The sequence below is a fragment of the Pelophylax lessonae genome (genome assembly GCF_965119305.1).
Source record: "Pelophylax lessonae genome assembly, chromosome: 12".
In the NCBI taxonomy this organism is placed as follows: Eukaryota; Metazoa; Chordata; class Amphibia; order Anura; family Ranidae; genus Pelophylax; species Pelophylax lessonae.
The window spans coordinates 23,920,517-23,943,365 of record NC_138779.1 but is presented as its reverse complement, the minus strand read 5'-3'; the positions used below and the strand labels follow the sequence as shown (position 1 = coordinate 23,943,365).

General features: G+C 45.2%; 1 protein-coding gene across 5 annotated transcripts in view; it reads left to right on the top strand.

Annotated features, from left to right (window-relative positions):
* The window catches only part of FEZ1 (fasciculation and elongation protein zeta 1), a 139,411-nt gene that overhangs the window by 29,638 nt on the left and 86,924 nt on the right, over positions 1 to 22,849 (top strand). For all 5 annotated transcript variants that reach the window (XR_014225964.1, XM_082273334.1, XM_082273333.1 and 2 more), the window contains exon 3: positions 20,128 to 20,227. Coding sequence is in view for 4 of the 5 variants with exons in the window: in XM_082273334.1 (XP_082129460.1) it covers positions 20,128 to 20,227 (100 nt within the window). In the remaining variant the exon portion in view is untranslated. The remainder of the gene's footprint in view (positions 1 to 20,127; positions 20,228 to 22,849) is intronic.

Sequence of the window (22,849 nt, the reverse complement as noted above, 5' to 3'; positions counted from 1 at the left end):
CCACCCAGCTTCCAGCAGTGCCCCCAATCTCCCACAGTGCCTCCCATAGTGCCCCTCAACCTACCATAGTGACCCACAGAACCACCAGGCCCCTGAAAGCCCTCAGCCTCCATAATACCCCCCAACCTCCCACAGTGCCACACAGCTTCCAGCAGTGCCCCCCAACCTCCCACAGTGCCTCCCATAGTGCCCCTCAACCCACCATAGTGGCCCACAGAAACCACAGCCCCCTGAAAGCCATCAGCCTACACAGTACCCCCCAACCTCCCACAGTGCCACCCAGATTCCAGCAGTGCCCCCCTAATCTCCCACAGTGCCACCCATAGTGCCCCTCAACTGACCATAGTGACCCACAGAGTCCCCAGCCCCCTGGAAGCCCTCAGCCTCCACAATACCCCCAAAACTTCCACAGTGCCACCCAACTTCCAGCAGAGCACCCCAATCTCCCGCAGTGCCTCCCATAGTGACCCTCAACCCACCATAGTGGCCCACAGAACCCCCAGCCCCCTGAAAGCCCTCAGCCTCTACAGTACCCCCCAACCTCCCACAGTGCCACCCAGATTCCAGCAGTGCCCCTCAATCTCCCACAGTGCCTCCCATATTGCCCCTCAACCCACCATAGTGTCCCACAGAACCCCCAGCCCCCTGAAAGCCCTCAGCCTCCACAGTACCCCCCAACCTCCCACAGTGCCACCCAGATTTCAGGAGTGCCCCCAATCTCCCACAGTGCCTCCCATAGTGCCCCTCAACCTACCATAGTGGCCCACAGAACCCCCAGCCCCCTGAAAGCCCTCAGCCTCCACAATACCCCCCAACCTCCCACAGTGCCACCCAGCTTCCAGCAGTGCCCCCAATCTCCCACAGTGCCACCCATAGTGCCCCTCAACCTACTATAGTGACCCACAGAACCCCCAGCCCCCTGAAAACCCTCAGCCTCCACAATACCCCCCAACCTCCCCCAGTGCCACCCAGCTTCCAGCAGTGCCTCCCAATATCCCACAGTGCCACCCATAGTGTCCCTCAACCTACCATAGTGGCCCACAGAACCCCCAGCCCCCTGAAAGCCCTGAGCCTCCACAGTACCCCCCAACCTTCCACAGTGCCACCCAACTTCCAGCAGAGCACCCCAATCTCCCGCAGTGCCTCCCATAGTGCCCCTCAACCTATTATAGTGACCCACAGAACCCCTGGGAATCCCTCGGCCTCAACAATACCCCCCAACCTCCAAAAGTGCCACCCAGCTTCCAGCAGTGCCCCCAATCTCCCACAGTGCCTCCCATAGTGCCCCTCAACCTTCCATAGTGGTCCACAGAACCCCCAGCCCCCTGAAAGCCCTCAGCCTCCATAGTACCCACCGACCTCCTATAGTGCCACCCATTTTCCAGCAGTGCCCCCCAATCTCCCACAGTGCCTGCCATAGTGCCCCTCAACCCACCATAGTGGCCCACAGAACCTCTGGCCCCCTGAAAGCCCTCAGCCTCCACAGTACCCCCCCAAACTTCCACAGGGCCACCCAGATTCCAGCAGTGCCCCCTAATCTCCCACAGTGCTCCACAGCCTCCTACAGAAACCTCATCCCCTATAGCAGGGGGTCTTCAAACTTCAGGCTTTAGGGGGCCCGGACTGTGGCCAGTAGGAGTAGAAAAGGCCTGGGTGTCTGTGGGAGTAAAAAAATGCCCCATCATGGGTATGACTGGGAGGAATAATGTTTCATTAAGGGTGTCAGGTAGAGAAAATGTGTCCAAAGGGCCAGATAAAGGCAAGCAAAGGCCCCCGAGCTACAGTTTGGAGACCACGGCCCTATACTGTTATCTGCTGCAGAGTCCCCTAACCCACTCCACCGCCCCCATCCCCCCTTCAGTGACACCCAGCCCCATACAGATCATTCCAGCATTTCAATACATGTTCTATATTCCCATACTTTAATTGTATAAATGTTACTCTTTAATGTTTGGGTATGGAAGGTTTTGGAAGAATTACCAGTGCCCTGATCTCATAAAGGCTGAGAACCCCTGATCTAGAGAACCTCTTTTTTATTTTAGGAAAAAATAAGAGACTTAGAGGGAGCAGGAGACGTTGCCGAGCTATGCTGTGTTTGTCTATGGACGCACACAGCCCTGCCCGGGAGCGTGCCCACACGTGTGCCCCCTAAGCACATAGCTTGATATGGGGGAACACAGAGAAGAGAAGGTGAGGAGAACACAGATGGGGGACCCCAGAAGAGGAGGTAAAGGGCTGCTCTCTGCAAGGATATTGCACAAAGGTAAGTATAAACCTCTTTTATTTTAGGAAAAAATAATAGATTTTAGTATCAATTTAAATTTAGAAACAGGGAGTGCGGTTTGCTTGGATCTTGCAGGTTGACTTTAGTAGTCTTGTAAAAATATATATAGATTCCGCGCTAGGATATGTAAGGAATGTAAGAGCTGCTGCCTACCTCAAATACCCCAAAAAGGTTTAAAAAAATATGGAAAGAAAGGGAAGGAATGGTGGCGCTGCATAGAAATAAAGTTTCATATGTGCAAAACATAGGATATGGTGGCGTAACCTGTAGATATATAAGAATAAAGTGTCATATGTGCTAAAATGTAAAACATACGAAAATAAAGTGCAATGGTGCAAATTGGTACAATAAATTCTCCCTGATTATAAATAGAGTGCCTAATTAGTACAGTTAAATCAGGGCTAAAAGATATACAACAGATCATAAAAATGTCAAAAATACAAGAAATATCCAAAAAATAAATAAATAAATAATATATATATATATATATATATATATATATATATATATATATATATATATATATATTATAATAATAATATAATATTTAAAAAAAAACATATATATATATATATATATATATATATATATAAAGTTTTAAAAACATATATAATATTATTATAAATATATATATATATATATATATTCTTTTTTTATTTTATTTTTTTTATTTTGGATATTTCTTGTATTTTTTACATTTTTATGATCTGTTGTATATTTTTTAGCCCTGATTTAACTGTACTAATTAGGCACTCTATTTATAATCAGGGAGAATTGTACCAATTTGCACCATTGCACTTTATTTTCGTATGTTTTACATTTTAGCACACATGACAATTTATTCTTATATATCTACAGGTTACGCCACCATATCCTATGTTTTGCACACATGACACTTTATTTCTATGCACCATACCTTTTTTCTTTCTATTTAGTAGTCTTGTGGCCGCCTTTATTATACAACTCGGACACCGCTGCAGCTGTAATGATTACTCAAGCTCCATTCATACCACGTGTGTGTGTGTGTATGTGCATTATTGTGCGTTTTTGTATGTTGTCATGCAAAGAAGCACATTGAAATCCATGTATAGTGCAGTTATTTGTGTGTTCCTGTATTTCTGTGCAATATAAATTGCAACTTGTGTGGCATTGGTGTGAACTATGTGGTAGTTTAGTATTTAAAGCCGTATTAAACCCACAACCAAAAATGTAATATATTGCAATTGACTTGTCATTAGATGTGGTGGCTGCATTAGTTGTCTTTTTTTCTTTTTTTTTCTTTTTTAGACTTTTTTCCCTCTGTTTTTACCTGGTGAACTTGGCAGTAACCATAGACGTGTGCACACCCTAATCACTCTGTGTGGTGCAAATTCCCCCTAATGCCTGGGCTTTCCCTCGTCGCCCCCCCCCCCTCTCCCACCGCAGTGATGCTGGTTGCCCTCCTTTCCACCCCTCTCCCCCCCGGATGCTGCGGGGGATGTTTCAGGATGGAGAGTGGGGGAAGGGGTTAATCAATATGTAATTTACTGGCCCCTTCCTTTTCTAAATGACATTAGTGAATACACTGTCCTGATGCTGAGGCTGCAGAGAAAGGCATGTGTGTTTGAGCTTTGGGGTGCGCACCCTAATGCAATGGACGGCGCACACCTATGCCAGTAACACATCTCCTGTATTAGTGTGCCCCTAATCTGAATGAAGGAGAACAGGGGACACCTTTTGTACAGCAGCATTGTCAGTCTGGGGGGAGGGGAATGTTAGACTAGCAGATTTAAATACACTAACGAACTGAAGCCAAACTCCAGCTCACACTTTATAAACAGTTACAGCAGACCTCCTTTTTGCTTTTGGGATAAAGGTTTTACTTAAATAAATAAAAGCTGATCATTGTAAGTAACCCCTGCCAGTGTTAAATGGTTTGTCTCATCCCTGTAACTGATACATTCTGCACAGCTTGTTCTTTTGAAAAACAACAGCTCTGAGCATTAAGGGCACCCATGCAGATGGCCGGGAGTCAGGAGGCGGGGATGGAGAGGGGAGGCAGGGTGCTCCTAAGCGTGTGATGCATGTCCCACTTGGTACTTCCCTCCCTCCCCTTACCCCCGTTCCTCACTCCGGTCCCATAGCCCTATCCCATTTAGCTCTCCTGTTCCTCTACTCTTTCCCCTCCCTTCCCTTCCCCACCTCTCCTTCTCCCCTCACCCCCTTGCCTTTTTACCCTTCCCTTACCCCATTTCCCCCCCTTTTTTTTAAATTACCGTCTCTTCCTTCCCGTTTTTAACTTTCCCTCTATGTCCCCCCATCTTTTTCTCACCCCTTCTTGCTGACATCTACACTCTTGGCTAATCGGACCCCCCCCCCCCCCCCATGGAGTATGACGGTCAAGTCACTCTCCACTCCCTTTTCACACAAACCACAGCGGAATGACTTCGCCACACCCCTGATGATGTCTGCTTACGACGAAATGCGTTATAGCCTAGGCCAACTTTATGTAGAGCAACAATTCTTTTTTCAGATCCTCAGAGAGTTCTTTGCCATGAGGTGCCATGTTGACCTTCCAGTGACCAGTATGAGAGAGTGAGAGCGATAACACCTAATTTAACACACCTGCTCCCCATTCACACCTGAGACCTTGTATCACTAATGAGTCACATGACACCGGAGAGGGGAAAATGGCTAATTGGGTCCAATTTGGACATTTTAACTTAGGGGTGTACTCACTTTTGTTGCCAGTGGTTTAGACATTAATGGCTGTGTGTTGAGTTATTTTGAGGGGACAGCAAATTTACACTGTTAGGGTCCTTTCACATGGTCCACCTCCGTAGGCGGACCCGTGCTGCTCAGCAGGGGATCAATACACAGATCCCCGCTGAGCAGGAAGGTGACAGCTCCCTCTCCACTCACAGAGCGTCAGAGCCCCATGCATCTCTATGGGGGAATCGGATGAGAGCGGACTTCCTGTACGCTCTCATCCGATCCGATCCAATCCGATCCGCTGGACGGATGGAAAATAGGGTTTCCACCCGTCTGGATTTCAAGGACAGGACCAGATGCGGATGGCAGCGGGCGTCAGCGGACATTTCACCGCTGACATCCGCTGCCCCATAGGGATGCATGGAGGATCCGATAAGATCCGCCTAAAAACCTGACAGGCGGATCTGATCTAATCGGTCGTGTGAAAGGACCCTTATACAAGCTGTACACTCACTACTTTACATTGTAGAAAAGTGTCATTTCTTCAGTGTTGTCACATAAAAAGATAGAATAAAATATTTACAAAAATGTGAGGGGTGTACTCACTTTTGTGAGCTACTGTATAATCTGCATATTATTATCTGTATTCATTTAATTTCTCCTTCTCTTATGTCCCTGTTTTATTTCAATAAAAATAAAACAAAAGTTGTAAAAAAAAACAAAAAAAAAAAACAATAGGCTAAGGCCCCTTTCACATATACGGTCCGTTCAGTTCATCAGTTCAGTCACGTCAAAATGGATCAGTTTTTCATCCATTTTTCGTCAGTTTTTCATCCGTTTTTCATCAGTTTTTCACCGCTTTTCACCCGTTTTTCATCCATTTCTCATCCATTTTTTGTCAGTTTTTCGTCCATTTTATTCAATTTCTGGTCCATTTCTCATCCATTTTTCGTCTGTTTTTTACCCGTTTTTCATCCGTCTTTTTTTCATATACTACCAATGCAAACGGATGAAAAACCGACCGTTTGTCCGTTTACATCCGTTTTTTGTCCGATCTGTTTTTTTACAGAAGAAAAATAGAGCTTTCATCCATTCAAAAAAAACGGACATTCACGAAAGTGGATGAAAACAGATGTGAACGGATGATCATCCGTTGTCATCCGTTTTCCCATAGGAATGCATTGATGTCCCTTTTTCTTCCGTCAACGGATGGATGAAAAATTGACAAACGATCCGTATGTGTGAAGGGGGCCTTACTGGTTGGTTCACCAGATATAAATAGAAGAAAGATAGAATTAGGCCTCTTTCACACGAGCGATCCGATCAGATCTGCCTGTCAGTTTTTTAGGCGGATCTGATCGGATCCTCTGTGCATCCCTATGGGGCAGCGGATGTCAGCGGTGACATGTCCGCTGACACCCGCTGTCATCCGCATCCGATCCTGTCCGTGAAATCCGTACGGATGGAAACCCTATTTCCATCCGTCCAGGGGATCGGATCGGATCAGATGGGATCGGATGAGAGCGGACAGGCGGTCCATTCTCATCCGATTCCGCCATAGAGAGCAGCGGGGCTCTGACACCTCCCTCTATGTACACAGAGCGGAGATGGAGCTGTCATATGCCTGAGCAGCAAGGAGTCCGCCGACGGAGGCGGACTGTGTGAAAGAGCCCTAAAAAAAGAAAATGAATGCAACCATCACATCTAAGAATTGGTAAGCTGCAAAATAATAATTAAAAAACTAAAAGGATTAAAAAATCCTACGCGTTTTGTCACACTGACGTCATCTGCAGTGTGACGAAACGCATCGAGAGCGTAACCACATCACTTCCGTCTATCGATCCGGAGGCTTGGAACGCACATCCGGCGGTTGGAACGCACGCTGTTTCTAGGCGCGCACCGCAAGAGAGGAGGTTGCAGTTCCTATGCCAGACGGACGCGCTATTTGTACATTGTATATGTGAGTACTCGTCTACTTTTATTTAAATAAAGAATTTTAAAGCGATTCTTCACTATTGGAGGCATTTTTCCTTTTACATGTTCTGGCTATTTCCTTTTTGACACCGATGCTGCAAGCCACTACCTAACTATTTGGAGTGAAACTGAGCTGAGGGAGGAAGGATAGGAGCAGAGACCTGATTGCTGGTATATGGGAGCGATCCCCAATATCGACCTGCGATCCACCCCTGCAGGGGTACTTAAGTCTGGTAAGCGCGGGACCTCAGGAGAAGGGGAGCACCTTACCTTTCGCCCACTCATGGCACTCCGGGCCATAGAAAAAAGAGCACCTTAATAATTTTTTTCATGAACTATATATCACTAGGACTTTTTGGATATTTTTTCACCAATCTTGATTGCATGTCTCACGGAATTGTTGGATCTGCATATATGTAGTTATATGAATTTATATTGCTGTTTTTGCACATATCTACTCCTGAGTTTTATTGCTGTATCCGCATATAGGTAGTCATATTAATTTATATTGCTGGTTTTGCACATATTTATTGCTGGATTTGTACAATTGGAGCTATACATACTACTAGTGTATGTGCACATATTTATTTATCTATTTTTTAGATGTGGGGGACACTTTTACTTCTATATATTATTTGACTTGATTTTTGGAACCCATATGCACATGTTCACACTTTACCAATTATTTATCACTGCATATTTGTAATGTTCTGGTACCTTTGGGTTCCCTAATTACTCTTTCATAAGTGTATGCGCCCCACCATTCTCTTTTGGTAAGGTGCGCATACACCTTTAAGAATGATGCTGTCATCACTGAGCGCCGGACTGGATGGCTATTTAGATCGCCGGCTCTCACTCACATGTGTTCGTTCAAACTGCTTTGTGCCTTGATGCTAACCTGTCTTGAAGCTCTCATGCTTGCAAGCATACCTCGCTGTCGGAACCACGCTGCGCTGATCCCTGTATCCCGCTACCGGATCATCCGCTCTTGCCGAACCTCTCCTTCTACATTGCTATTAGTGATAAGTACCCCACAGGGGAAACCTCTATAACTTTCATACTAAAGCTTACACTATCTAGCTCTGCATACTAAGGACTATTACTACATCTGCATTATCTAAGATTGCTAGCTCTTGAGCCTACTACCACCTGTTCTTGCACTGGGTTGATCTCTCTTGTATGTCCACCTGCTACTCTGTCATCTGCTACCATACATGATTGCTAAACCTATCTGCATCCCATCTGCTACTATCTTACTTTCAAGAACATTTCCTTTCAAGTGTCTGTCATCTACCATCTCTACCCAACCTGTCTCTTCAGCCTATCATCACAGTGTTACTATATACATAAGTCACTCTAGGAAACATCTTATTGAGTGTGTGTATTTACTTGCTGAATTGAGATCATCCACACATGATGAGTCATTGGGAATTGGGATTGGTGTCTCAGCGTTTCTCTACATGACTACTGAAGTGGAATATTTCTGCAGCTGAAAATCCACATCATACATAAAACGCAGGAGCGTTACAATATTGCATATACATGCAGCTATATTTATTTATATTGTGGATTTGCACACATTTGTAGTCATATTCATTTTTATTGCTGGATTTGCACATATTTATTGCTGGATTTGCACGTATATATTTAATTTGAATAATAAGGGACACATTTATTCTTGTATATTATTTGTGATTTGGGATTCATATGCACTTGCCCACACCCCACTAACTATTTATTATTGCACATTGCTTATTATTACAATATATACTTTTTTGATTTTTCATTTTACATACAACACGGATGCACATATAATACATTTTTTACGTTTAGGATTTTACACATTCCTTGAGAGTGTTCACATATGTGACACTTAGTACTTTTTTGCTACTTGACTACACCTTCTTGCCACACAGAGGCAGCTGCACACAAATATATTGCATGTACATTGGGAGTACACCTGTCATACATAATCATTTATATATAACCTTTTTTCATTCTGTGCATTTCTTATCTTTTAATATATCACTTGTCACACATCAGAGGAGTGACCCACCACCACTAGGAATTACATTTATAAATTTCCATCCCCTTATCCTATATCTGGCAGCGCCAATCACTTCCTCTTTTTTACTCGAAATAATAACTGTTTGCTTTTGGGTTTAATACCGCTTTAATCGTCTCTCCTGAGCATCTTGAAGTAAATGAGTTCTAGGAGTGAGCAGTGCCAGATCCTGGCTGACCATAGTAAGCGGAGGCCACCGCCGTGGTGGGAGTTCACAGACTGCTACATGCCAGGACAGATGCTCATCTGTGCACGGCATTCTGGCCTGTGGTTCTTTCTACAGTGCTTGGGGATCGGTGACGCTGGATGTCTGCCCACCAGCCAGCTTCCCTTCTGCACCATTGATATTTCCATAGAAACCATTGCTCAGCCACTCTTGTCAGACTGACTTTTATGTAGCTGTAAAATTACTAGGTCAGGGCCCGGTCTCCAAACCTTGTGTGGTAGATGCAGCTGTTAGATTGTGTTTTTCTTGGCAGGGTTCTGCTTAGGCTGCTAAAGAGAGACCAGCTACAGGGATATGAGACTGTTAGCCATTTAAAGCTTTTATCTTGCTCAACCGTGCATCTTGTTGAGAGAACACTATACTCCTCCTAAATTGTTCAAGATGGGACTTTTCCCTGACCCCGTTTGTCCTATAAATAGCAAGGATCATGGAGATCTTATTCATGTGCGCTGTCCAAAGTTACATACTGTAGAACCGGGGTGTCAAACTCAATTTCATTGCGGGCCGCAACAGCCTTATGCAGGGGGAGAATCAGTGCTGTATTTTGGCCTAGGCCGACAAGGCCCAGGCCTAGGGCAGCATTTTGCAGGGGGGCAGCAAAAACAGCTGCCCCCCCCCCCTCCACCTGAGATTATATTGGCCACTGGTTGCTAGAGCCGCCTCTCTCACCCCCCTCCTTTCTTTCTCACCCCCCTCTTCTCTCTCTCACCCCTCTTCTCTCTCTCTTTTTCTCTCATTTCCCCTCTCTTTTTCTCTCTCTCATCCCCCCTCTCTTATCCCCCCTCTCTCATCCCCCCTCTCTCTCATCCCCTCCTCTATCTCTCTCACCCCCTCTCTTTTTCTCTCTCACCCCCCTCTCTCTTACTCTCTCACCCCCCACATCTCTCTCTCTCTCACCCTCCTCTCTCTCATCCCCCCTTTCTCTCTCTCTCATCCCCCTCTCTCTCTCACTCCTCCCTCTCTCTCTCACCCCCCTCTCTATCTCCCTCACCCACCCCCTCTCTCTCCCACCCTCTCTCACCCCCCTCTCTCACCCCCCCCTCTTGTGAGATCTCAGGGGTTCATGCTGGGACTTGTAGTCCTTAAATTTTGGAGGGAGTCACATCCGTTAAAAAGGAAGGAGTAGGGCAAATTTACATAGGAGGGGGGCCCAATTTTAGTCTTGCCTAGGGCAGCACAAAACTAAAATACACCACTGGGGAGAATGGCAATTTTCATGCCCATGGGGCAAGTACAGACCAGAGCCCCATGGTGCAGCAACTTGGCCCCCCTTCTACTCTCCCTTACCCCCCCTTCCACTCCTCCTCCTGACCCCCATTCCAAGCTGAAGCCCTGCTCCAGATACTCTCTACTTAAGTGGGGTACACACTAGTAGAAAATCTGCTGAAAATTCCCATCCGAGGTAAAATCGTACGATTTTCGGCTAGTGTGCACACAACTTTCAGCAGCCGATGCCAAAATTTTCAACGAAAAAAAACGGAGGGACAAACACCAAAATTTTTATCGTCCGTCCCCAGACGACCAATTTTCGGATACGAAAGACTGCGCATGATCTGAAGTTGCTGACGACCCGGAAGTCTAGGAACAAATGTCCCAAAAAAATAAAAAATAAAAATCGGACGAGAAATTTCGTGAACATTTATGCACTGTCAACTAATAACGGTTATGACCACTGAGCATGAGAGAGAAAAATCGGAGGATATTTTGTCCGATTTCCGTCAAGTGTGTACGGGCCTTTACCGGCTGAATCTGGGTTTCCACCTGGCCAGCAGGGGGAGGTTGGGGGGAGATGGGACAGCTCGGTTGGGGCTGGCCAGGGCAGAAGAGTCTCCAGTGGGGCATGGTACCGACCTCTGCTCAGACACAGTTTACACCATCCATGCTGGGGTGGAGGCCTGCCCTTTGTCCTTGTCTTCAACCCGCGCTCAGGAATCCTTTAGGCATGTCTGTGGAAGAAGTGGTGCAGCCTTTTGATGGGGCATCAGAGAGGCCCAGGGGGCAATTGCCCCCCTGCCCCCTGGCCCAGTCCTCCCCTGGCCTTATGGTTACCCTCAAGGGGGCAGTTGTATCTGTGAAACTAAATGTGTTCCAAGTTGAGCTATGTAGACAAAGAAATAGAAGCGCCTCTAAGAGTAGACGTTAAAAATATTTATTACTCACATCAGACAATTGGCAACTCATGTTCCATCAGTGTAAAGCAGGCATGTAAGAGAAGTGTCTCAGTAAAGAAAGGAAATGCAGGAAAATGGCAGAACAGTACAGTAAAACTTGGACCTCTCTTGGTCTATATTCCGCTACTCATCTGCATTTCAGGACTGTATCAAAGAAGTTATTCCTCAAACCTTCAACCAGCCATGATAAAGTGACCCTGACCTTCTCTCTCTTCTCTTTTTACCCCCAGTCAATCTTTTCTCCCTTACCTTTCTTTTCCTCTCTTCCCTTGCTAAGAGCCAAACTTCTTAAATGCTCACGTATCCTCCCTTTACTAGTAGACAAATCTGCCAATTGCAATGTGTTGCTTGTCACTTTGTTACCCAGAGAAGGTATCATCCAACTAATTTAGTTGGGTTGTTGCCTTCCCAGCTCTTATGTAGATGATCTGAGACAGTAACACTTCTTCTTCATTGTATTTTTGCTCGTCACTACTAGAATCTGGGTTTTTCTAGAGATTATCGATGTTTATACCTTCCCATCTTGGATGACCCGAACCTTACACCCTTTGTACTTTTTCTATTCTTTGTATCTATACTCCCTGTATATAAAAAACGTAAACTGATTTTGAACTAAAAGCACTGAGCTTACAGACTATGCAATGGAATACTTAAGATCAGGGGTCTCCAAAATGCAGCCTGGGGGGGGCGAGATAGGGCCCTTTGCTTGCTTTTATGCAGCCCTTTGATCCCCTGATAACAACAATGGGACATAATCCCCCCCCCCCACTCACACCAATGAAGGGACACAATTCCTCCCAATTACACCAATGATGGGGTACTATTCCCCCCAATAACACCAATGATGGGGCACAATTTCTTCCAATGACACCAACGATGGGGCATCATTTCTCCCAATGACACCAATAATGGGGTCCAATGACATCAATGTTGGGGCACAATTCCCCCCCAAAGACACTAATGATGAGGCACAATTCCTCCCAAATTTGACACCAACGATGGGGCACAATTTCTTCCAATGACACCAATAATGGGGTCCAATGACACCGATAATGGGGCACAATTCCTCCCAGTGACACCAACGATTGGGCAAAATTCCTTCCACTGACTCTAATGATGGGGCAAAATTTCTCCCATTGACATCAATAATTGGGCCCAATGACACCAATGATGGGGCACAATTCCTCCTGGTGACACAAATGATGGGGCACAATTACTCTCACAGAAACAAACAACCGGGCATTATTTTTTTCTCACTGATGTCGGGACCTTTTTTACTCCCAAAGGCCACAGTCAAGCCCCCTTAAATTCTGAAGGACAGTAAACTGGCCCATTGTTTAGAAAGTTTGGAGACCCTTGCTTTAGATGATTCTGATGCTGACATACTCTGTATGGACCGAAATGTTGGTGTCGTTTTTGGATTCAGGGTGTCCATATTTTTTAAATGGGTGGGAATCAGAACTGAACTGGACCATCTCAGAAGATTTAAAGCGTAAAGGTATAAATCTTGCACACTCAACCTCAACTCAGTAGATACAAAGATAAAAGAAATGAACTGCAAGCTTTTGGTGAGGTGGTATTATGTTCCATCAAAACTGCATCAGATCAATTCAGGGGTTGGCATCGGATTGCTGCAGGGGTTGTGGTGGTGAGGGAACTCATGCCCATATATCATTCATGTCCAAAGTCCGACCCGTGGATCAGTTACGGCCCGTGCTTCAGTTTAATACGGCCCCAGGGACACCGCTGACTTTTCTCAATGTCTCTCTGAGACTCGTCACATCCCCGCCCCGATGCCGATGCGATGGCTTGGGTGCGGGGCCTTGCCCCCTCTGGCCTCCCTCGACAGCTCGGCTACTCACGAGTCCCGCCGAGTCTCGCTCCGCTCCCCGCTCGGCTCTATCTGGCCGCCGCCCCCCAGTGGACTCACTAGTCGACTGTGCACTGCAGCGCCACCGTCAAAGCGTGGGAGGGGAACTGGATGGAGGGAGGATTTGGACTCTGGAGGAATAAATTCTTGGAGACTGGAGAGAGAGGCTGGACCGGAGGACTCAAGACAACAGCCTTAGGTAGGCGAAGTGAGACGAGAACTGTCTTGAAGTCAAGACAGAGACACTCACTACAGTACTCACTATGGATCAGATCTTTGCTATGGGGGAGGGACATGCCCTGGCCTGCTCTAAGGGGATCTATAATGGGAGGGGGACACTGGCCTTTTCTAAGGAGGATCTATAATGGGAGGGGGACCCTGGCCTGCTCTAAGGGGGTCTATATTAAGAAGGGGACCCTGGCCTTCTCTAAGGGGGATCTATAATGGGAGGGGGACCCTGGCCTGCTCTAAGGGGGGTCTATATTGGGAAGGGGACCCTGGCCTTCTCTTAGGGGGATCTATAATGGGAGGGGGACCCTGGCCTGCTCTAAGGGGGTCTATAATTGGAGGGAGACCCTGGCCTGCTCTAATGTCAGGCAAAATGATCGGCCCTCACGCATGTTCACTTCATCAAGTCTGGCCCTCTTTGAAAAAAAATTGGACACCCCTGCCATATATGGTGGTATTTTCTAGTCATTCAGGGATATTGGAAATAAGTCTAAATATAAATAAGATAATTAGTAATTCTGAGATTGGGCAGGACTCTTGGCAATGTCTCCTTAGTGCAATGAATGATTCTAGAAATAAATATAACATTTCCATTATACCATTCCTGTTAAATGCGGCGAAAGCACTTATTCCGAAATATTGGAAATCAAAGAAAATACCCACAATGATAGAATGGTTTATGGAAGTGGATAGAATAAAAATAAAGGAAGAGTTGATCCACTTACACAGGGACACTCATGCAAAATTGTATAAAGTTTGGATTAGCTGGATAGAGTTCAAACAGTCCGTGGTATATGCAGGTTTAATACGCAGGAAAAGTGGAGTGGAAAATAGGTTTGATGGAGAGGCGGAAGGATTCCCGGCATAATGAAGAAGAGGTGGTAGGTCAAGAAAAGGGATAGGAGATCAACCTGGGCTTTGTAAAGAGAGTAATAAGGTAATACTAGGTTTTGGAGATAGAAAAAAGTAAACTTATCATCCCTTTTCGGTGATAGGACCCCCAAAAACTGTCTTCTCTTAATTGTTTCCAATAGGTTTTTATTCTAAAGTCTAACAAAATACAGAAGTAAAATCATTATTTAAACAATGTCCTTAGATGGGTGCACCCTCCAATACAATCAAGGACCCAAGTATTCTAGGAAAAACCCCAATGAACAAGCCTAACAGGCGGGCCCCACAAAATGGAGCCGTTGCTTATCAAGCCTTGTTCCCATAATTATGCTAAAGTGGAAGAGGCCCTATGATCCTTCCGTGGACATCCATATTAATGCATCAATCAGGAGGAAAGGAAAGAAACAGGTAGAAGAGAGGAGGTAAGAAAGGGGGAAGGAATACGGAAAATAGTCCCCCCGTATCCCCTCTTCTCTTTATTGGAAGATTACTGGGGTTATGAGAAAACAAATTTTCATTGGCACATATAAAATATTTACACAGTTAATATGATATGATGTTCACATTATTTCCCTGGGTGTTAAATGCCCGTAAAGGCCCGGGGGGAGGTAAGGAAAGAGTGAAGGGAAATATATAGATCCTGTTTTTTGTTTTTTTTCCTTCGTTTCCCTTTTTCTCTCCAATTGCCATTTGTTAGGGAGGAAATCATAGTGTTAATGTGAAATGTTGGTTTGTGGCGCTACCTATTAAGAGGGAATGTGTAACAGTATGTGAAAAAATATATAAAATAATTAGTAAAAAATGGCGATTGACTGATATTGTTTTTTTTAATGCCGATACTGATACCGATATTTTTATCGGATATCGGTATCACACATGTAAAAAAAAATTTTTTTAAATTCTTTTTTTTTTTATACAGGTACTCCTTGTGGAGGGATCTGGGGGTCTAAAAGACCCCAAACCCCTCCTCAGCACCGAAAAGCATTCAAAACGCCAAGTTTGGCTGTTTTGAATGCTGTCAGTTTTTTTAATTTGGCACCAAGTACCCGGAAGTGAGGTCATGACATCACTTCCGGAGACCCGGGTCTTCTCTAGGCGGCTGCTGTGGAGGTAGGATGCCCGGGTCTCCCGGTGGGACAGGAGACCCGGGCGAGCCCCATAACCTCCCGCTCCTTGTAATGACAGCTGAGCGGCTTCTCAGATGCCCCATAGGGTAGTATTTTCAAATATTTTATTCAAATAAAGCAGTAACTTACAGTTAAGACACTCTATGTTCAGCAGTCAGCGTTTACTGTGGAGCGTTTCTGCGTTCCACGGCCAAGAACCACAAAAACCAGAAGAGACGTATTGATGCTAGTCTCCGTCCTACACGTTTCGTCACTACGACATCATCTGGAGCGGGAGGATAGGTTCTTGGAGGGAACACTATAAATCTAATTTCACAAACACACAAATATAGGTGGAGAATGGGAGATGGTTGAAGGGGGGAGGGGTAGGTAGGATATGTGGTATAGGTAGGTAGATCTAGTAAGTTTAAGAACTCTCAATGATAAGCCTAGGAGAACTAATAAGTATTTTAAAATCTGGGGTTATCTTTCTTTGCTCTTGTTCCTTTTAAAGGGGAATGAACAGTGTGGTTATAATAAAAGATCAGGTTTTTTTTTTTGTAATTGTACCTTCTTTTATATCCTTTTATTGTATTTCCTTTTGTGCCATGTCCAAAGGCCAATGCCTTTTGTGTAAGTTTTATTTCATGTTTCCCCTTCTTAGTCCTTTTGACATTTTATTTCTAATGTACATATATGGACAACAACACAAAAGTACTCTAAAATTATTTTTTAATATTACAAAATGTGTTAAAACATACAAAAAGGATTATGCCCAACACAAAGGCATTAAAACCGCTCTATATTAGGTAATATTTTTATTTATTTTTTTTTGTATTTTGATTTTCAATATTCTCCTATAGATGATTTTGCTCTGTAAAACATTCCTGAGAAAGCTGTCAATGCTGCGAAAAATGATGAGAAGATACGAATATATGCTCAAAATATAATGAAAATATAAAATGAAAACCAATTTATAAAATCACACTTGTTTAAATTAATATCCAGCTGCCACTATTAAATATAAAACATTTGCACTGGCATGTAATGTGAAAATAGTCCATATAAATATTGACCATAATACACCACAATAGTAGCGCTACTATTGTGATGTATTATGGTCAATATTTATATGGACTATTTTCGCATTACATGCCAGTGCAAGATACGTATATAATCTGTTGTAATAGACAATAAGAACCTCTATTTGGTATCACTCTGTAATTATCCACCTAATAGAGGGCAGTTTTAAAAACCGCTTGCCGACCACCGACTATTTACTGCGGCGGTCAGCCCCTCACAGGCAAAGTGATGTAGTACTACGTCGCTTGCCTGTGAGGCTCTAGGGAGCAAGCGCGCGCCGCTGGAGGCACGCTCGCGCTCCCGCTCGCGCTCCCGCTCGCTCTCAGACCCCCCCCCCCCGTGCATGTGACCGGAGACCTGATGTCCGCCGGTCACTCGCGATCGTCGGTTACACCGGGAGAAAGGCAGGCGGCTAATGTAAACACAGCCGCCTGTCATTCTCCCTGGTGTAACTGCAGAGATCATACGATCCTGCTATGTAGGACCGTAGATCTCTGCTGTTACATCACAAGCCACATCCAATCACAGTTAGAATCACGCCCCTAGGGACACACTTAACCCCTCCCTCTCCAATAAAGTTAACCCCTTCCCTGCCATTGTCATTTTTACAGTAACAGTGCATATGTATAGCACTGATTACTGTAGTAATGTCACTGGTACCCCCAAAAGTGTCAAAAATGTCAGTCAAGGGTCTGATCTGTCCGCCGCAATGTCACAGTCCCGCAAAAAAAAAACGCAGATCGCGGCCATTACTCGTTAAAAAAAAAAACAACAAAAATGACAAAAATCTTTCCCTTAGTTAGTAAACGCAATAACTTTTGCGCAAACCAATCAAAATACGCTTTTTGCGATTTTTTTTTTTACCAAACATATGTAGCAGAAAACAAATTGGCCTAAAATGTTAAAAAATTTTGATTTTTAAATTTTTTTTTGGGAATTTCATATAAAAAAATGTGAAAAATATTGCTATTTTTGCAAAATTGTCGCTCTTTTTTTGTTTATAGCGCATGATCAAAAAATCGCACAGGTGATCAAATACCATCAAAAGAAAGCTCTGTTTATGGGAAAAAAAGGACGTCAATTTCATTTGGGTACAGCGTCGGCCGACCGCGCAATTGTCCTTTAAAGTCACGCAGTGGCGAATCGCAAAATAGGCCCTGGTCAGGAAGGGGGTAAAATCTTCCGGGGCTTAAGTGGTTAATGCCTTTGTGTTGGGCATAATCCTTTTTATATGTTTTAACACATTTTTTTTTTTTAATAATAAAAAACTATTTTAGAGCACTTTTGTGTTGTTATGTCCATATAAGTACCATCAGGGGCTAATTGGCAACTTTTGGCCCAGGGGGCAAGAACAAACAAGAGGCCCCCCTCCCACTCCCCCTCTTTCCAGCCTCCTCCTTCCAGGCTGAAGCTCTGCTCCAGGTACTCTCAACTCATAGGTCGAAACTGGGTTCCCCTCCTGGCCTGCAGGGGACAGTTGGGGGGAGCTGGGACAGCTCGGTTGGGGCTCCAGTGGGGCATGGAACCGGCCTCTCTGCTCAGACACAGTTTACACCATCCATGCTGGGGGGGGGGGGGGGTTGGGAGTTCTACGCTCTTCTATCCTTGTCTTAAATCCACATTGAGCAGGTCAGCGGCAGGGACTTTTTACTTTTTTCACCAGGAATCCTTTAGGCAAGTCTGTGGCATGGAGGATTAGAGCTGCCCAGAGGGCTAATGCCCCTGGGCAGTCCTCCCCTGAGTATCATGAAACTCCACACAGCCTCCCAACTTCCATTTTTTGAATAACAATTCTAGGACGAAGGTATGTTTTGAGCAGCATATTATTTAATGGCACTATATTAAAGTTATCTGTAATGTATTTAAAATTAATAATAAAAAGGTAAAAAAATAAAAATAAAAAAATACACAAAGCACACCAAGATTCAAGGAAGAATGTATATGACACTTATATACAGACAATACTTGCTTATCCCATCTTTCAGCCTTAAATTTAAACTAGCCATTTTCTTTGGAAATATGCCATTATTCTGATTACATTCATTCAGTGGGGGAAGCATCAGGCTAGTATAAATATGATTGGTTTCAGTCATTAGAAGGATCTTTGTCCTTTCTATTATAAGCATTGGGCTGGATTTACTTAACGCAAATAGACTGTGCACTTTGCAAGTGCAGTTGCTTCAGAGCTTAGTAAATGAGGGGGAGCTCTGATGACTTCCATCTTGCATTTCGTATTGATTTTCCTTGCATGTGATTGGGTATTCCCAGGGCCGGCCCTACCATGGGTCCTGTTGGGTCCATTGGACCCAGGCAGCACTTGGAGTGGGCCAGCAAATTGACTCCCAAGATTTTTTTTCCAGCAGTTTTGTTTGTCATCAGTTTGCGGCGCGTTACGAGTGGCATTCCCCCATCTCATACTACTGCCTGTAGTGGAAACTAATGAGTATGAGGAGGTGGAGCATCTCCTCCAGGGAAATGTTCCCCACATGATCGATGCGCTATGATGTCAGGCAGGGGCTGACTGGCAACTTTCAGCCCAGGGGGCAAGTACAAACCAGAGGCCCATGGTGCGGTGACTCGGCCACCCTCCCACTCCTCCTCTTCCCGGCCTCTTCCTGACCCCCATTCCAGGCTGAAGCTCCACTCCAGGTACTCTCTACTCACTTGGCGAACTCAGGGCTCTCCGGGGGAGGAGAGTCTCCAGTGGGCGATGGAACCGGCCTCTGCTCAGACACAGTTTACACCATCCATGCTGGGGGGGAGGCCTGCACTCTGTCCTTGTCTTCATCCCGCACTCAGTAGGTCAGCGATGGGGAATTTTTACCTCTCTTCTCCAGGAATCCTTTAGGCATGTTTGTGGCAGAAGCATTGCTGCCTTTTTACGGGGCATGAGAGTGGCCCGGGGGGCAATTGCCCCCCTGCTCCCTGGCCCAATCCTCCCCTGATGTCAGACATAAGCACACTCCATCTCACGTAGAGCAGGCTGGATCTTCAAGGGCAGTGGCCGTGGCAGACACAGGAGTGACATGAGTACTTAGGACAGACAGGGGGTGTTTGGTGGACCGGTCCGGTGGTGAGTTATTGAAGAAGATAACAGTATATATAATATTTTCTACATTTTTTTTATTTATATAAAATAATGGATGTGGGTGCCTTTTGTTGGGTGTAATTTTTTTTTTTTTTTTTTTGGGGGGGGGGGGGGGAGCATTTCATTCTTGGTCCCAGGCAGCACAATGTCTTGGGCCAGCCTTGAGTATTCTTTGCAAAGTGAAGCTATGTCTCATTTACTAAGCTCCGGGGGAACTGCACTTGCAAAGTGCACAGTCTGATTGCCTTTAGTAAATCCACCCCATTAATACTATAACTGATAGAAGTGGACATTCTGTTTGTTCTCTTTGCTGGCTGTGCAGAGTTGCTCGGTTCATCTCCTAAAAAGATCTTTTGCTGCTCAAGATATCTCTACACTGACATCATTATATTGCCTTCAGGGCAAGGCAGGCTCTTCCGCCATGCACTGACAAGTGTCTTTCATTCCCAGGGTCTGGGACGCCCTCACGGATAACTACATCCCGATAACTGGTGACAAATGGAGAGAGCACAATGAAGAGCTACTGAATGGGAACTTGTCTGACTCCGAGGTATTTACATTCTTTTATTTTTTTAATTTATTTGCATTATACAGTATACCTTGCTGGAAAATAATACACCTGCCTTTGCTGGAAATTGATATATATTTGGAGGTTAGAAATTTGCAGGAAAAAAAATGGGTTTATCTTTATTAATCCTCTGGTTTCTTGCCCAGTTTCCCATTTTTTATTATCCAGCCACAATGCTCTCTCAGATTAGTAGTTAGCACTGTGACTTCCATCCAAAGTCATTCCATTGTGTGTATATTGTGTAAGGCCATAAATAAGGCATAAGATTGTGTTATGGGAATGTTAAAAAAGAAAAGTATGGAAATTAAAGAAAAAATAAATGCACATACTAACCTAGGTGAAAGCATCGGCCCAATGCTGCATCTGTCCTCCTCTGCCTCTAAGACCAAGAACTGAGCAATCAAAGACCCCTGATTGCTCAGTTCTCAGTCGTCAGTGAGCAGAGAGCTGGTGACATTGAGTCACCAGCTCTCTGCTCTGCCCCTCCAGTGCTCACTGGCAGTGGTGACTGGTGCTCCATGGGCCCGGGGGGGGGGCGGCAGACGAACCACACCAGCCCGCACACCATACCCCCCCGGACCACACCAGCCCCCCCCCCCCTGTCACCGGCTCACTCACCATGGACTTACATGTGGAGGGCAGGCAGCGGCGGCGGCGGGTTCCCCCTCAGTCTCCTCCGTGAGCTTCCCCTGCGTCTCCTCCCTCCTCCTCCTCCTTGGCCAATAGCATAGCTTCTCCTTTTGGCCAACCGGGAAACGGGTCTCAGGACCCGCTTCCTGATTGGCCAGGAGGAGAATCCGTGTGACAAGAGCGAATATTCATTCGCTATTGTCTCACAACTGGGTGGGCTCAGGGCGCAGTACTCTGCGCCCCGCGCTCACTTTTTTTGAAGCCTATTAGAGCCTCTGGCTCTAATCACGTGCTTCAAAATAAAAACCCCATTGGAATCAATGGTCCGGTGCCCTGCATGTAGATTAGGGGGCCAGGTGCATGGATAGGGAGGGGGGCGGCGCTCCTGCGCCCCCAATGGACGGGCCACCACTGCTCACTGAAGTGCTGGACTGTGCAGGGGGAGGGCACAGCTGACTCAGGCTCTCAGCTGTGCGCTGAGAGGCTGAGCCAGCTCCCAGTCCAGGCATCTGGGTAGATCCTGACATTAAAGTCGGGAACGCTTCAAAGTCTAGACCAGCTGAGTGACGTCAGCTTACAGCGGACTTTAGCCTGCTGTTGGCTTAATATGGGTCACAGAACAAGGTCAGTCGCTTGGCTGAGGATCATTCAGAAAATGGTTTGAAAAAACATTCTCTGATTGGATAAGGAGGGGAGGAGGGGTGGTGACATCCCACTGTCCACCTCGTCCAATCAGAGAATGCTTTGCATTTATTCAGAAAATGCAAAGCTTTCTTTGAATGATCCCTGAGCCGAACGGCCAACCTCTTGCGTTCAGAATGCAGGAGACCAGCCGCTCAGCACAGGACTCGGATGCAATTGGAGATCACTGGAGTAGTGGTATCCAGTGATTTCCAGCTTCTAGAGCAGTGGTTTCCAAAACTTTGAGGCACTATTCCTTCCTCTGACACCAACAATGGGGCATTTTTCCTTCCACTCACCCCAAGGATGAGGCGTAATTCCTTCCACTGACAACAAAAATGGGGCACTATTCTTCTACTGACACCAACTATTTCTCCCCCTAATACCAAAGATCGGGCATTGTTTACTCCCACTGGGCACAGTCCAGCCGCCCTAAAGTCTTAAGGACAGAAAACTGGCCCTTTCTTTGGAAAGTTTGTAGACCCCTGTTCCATAACTCCCAACTTTTTAAGATGGGAATGGGGGATACCTGTTAGCAAAAGTATGTAGGCATGGTACACCCCCCCCCCCCCCCCTGGCCATGCCCTAAAGGAGATTTAAACAAAAAAAAAGGTTAAACCCAAAGTGCTTTTTTTTACACTACTATTCCTTTATATTGGCTTTTGGAATTTACAAATGCAGCAATGTAGAAATTGGATCAAAGTTTAGCACTGGGAAACAGTTTGTGAAAGATAAAGAGTGCATTTTTTATACAACTATATAGATCAGACCAAAATGAGGGACATATGAGGAGGAAAGAGGGACAGAGGGGAGACAATCAGGGACAGTCCCTTGAAATCAGGGACAGTTGGGAGCTATGCTGTTCTAGAGGAATCCCACAAGTATAGCATATGCATAGTTACATTGTATTGTACATTATACTGTATCCATAGCTGCAATAAGGCTGGCCATACACTATACAATTTTCTTGTTCAACTTTCCTTTAGATTTACCAAAACCATATAATATAAGTTCAAACCTGAACACTTTCAATTTGTATGCAATCAGGCAAGCCCTTGCACTACATAGTTGAAGGTAAATCTAAAGGAAATTGAATAAGAAAATTGTATGGTGTATGGCCAGCCTAACTCTTTAGGTTGAATGCTAAAGGGGGGGGGGGGGGTCTGTCTACTATATCTATCAAGTGTGTTTTGTAACAGTAAATTGCTTCGCTTGATATTTATCCCAGAAGTCAATATTTCATAGTGAACCTCAGTCAATGGCTTAACATTCACTGATGTATACAGGCATACC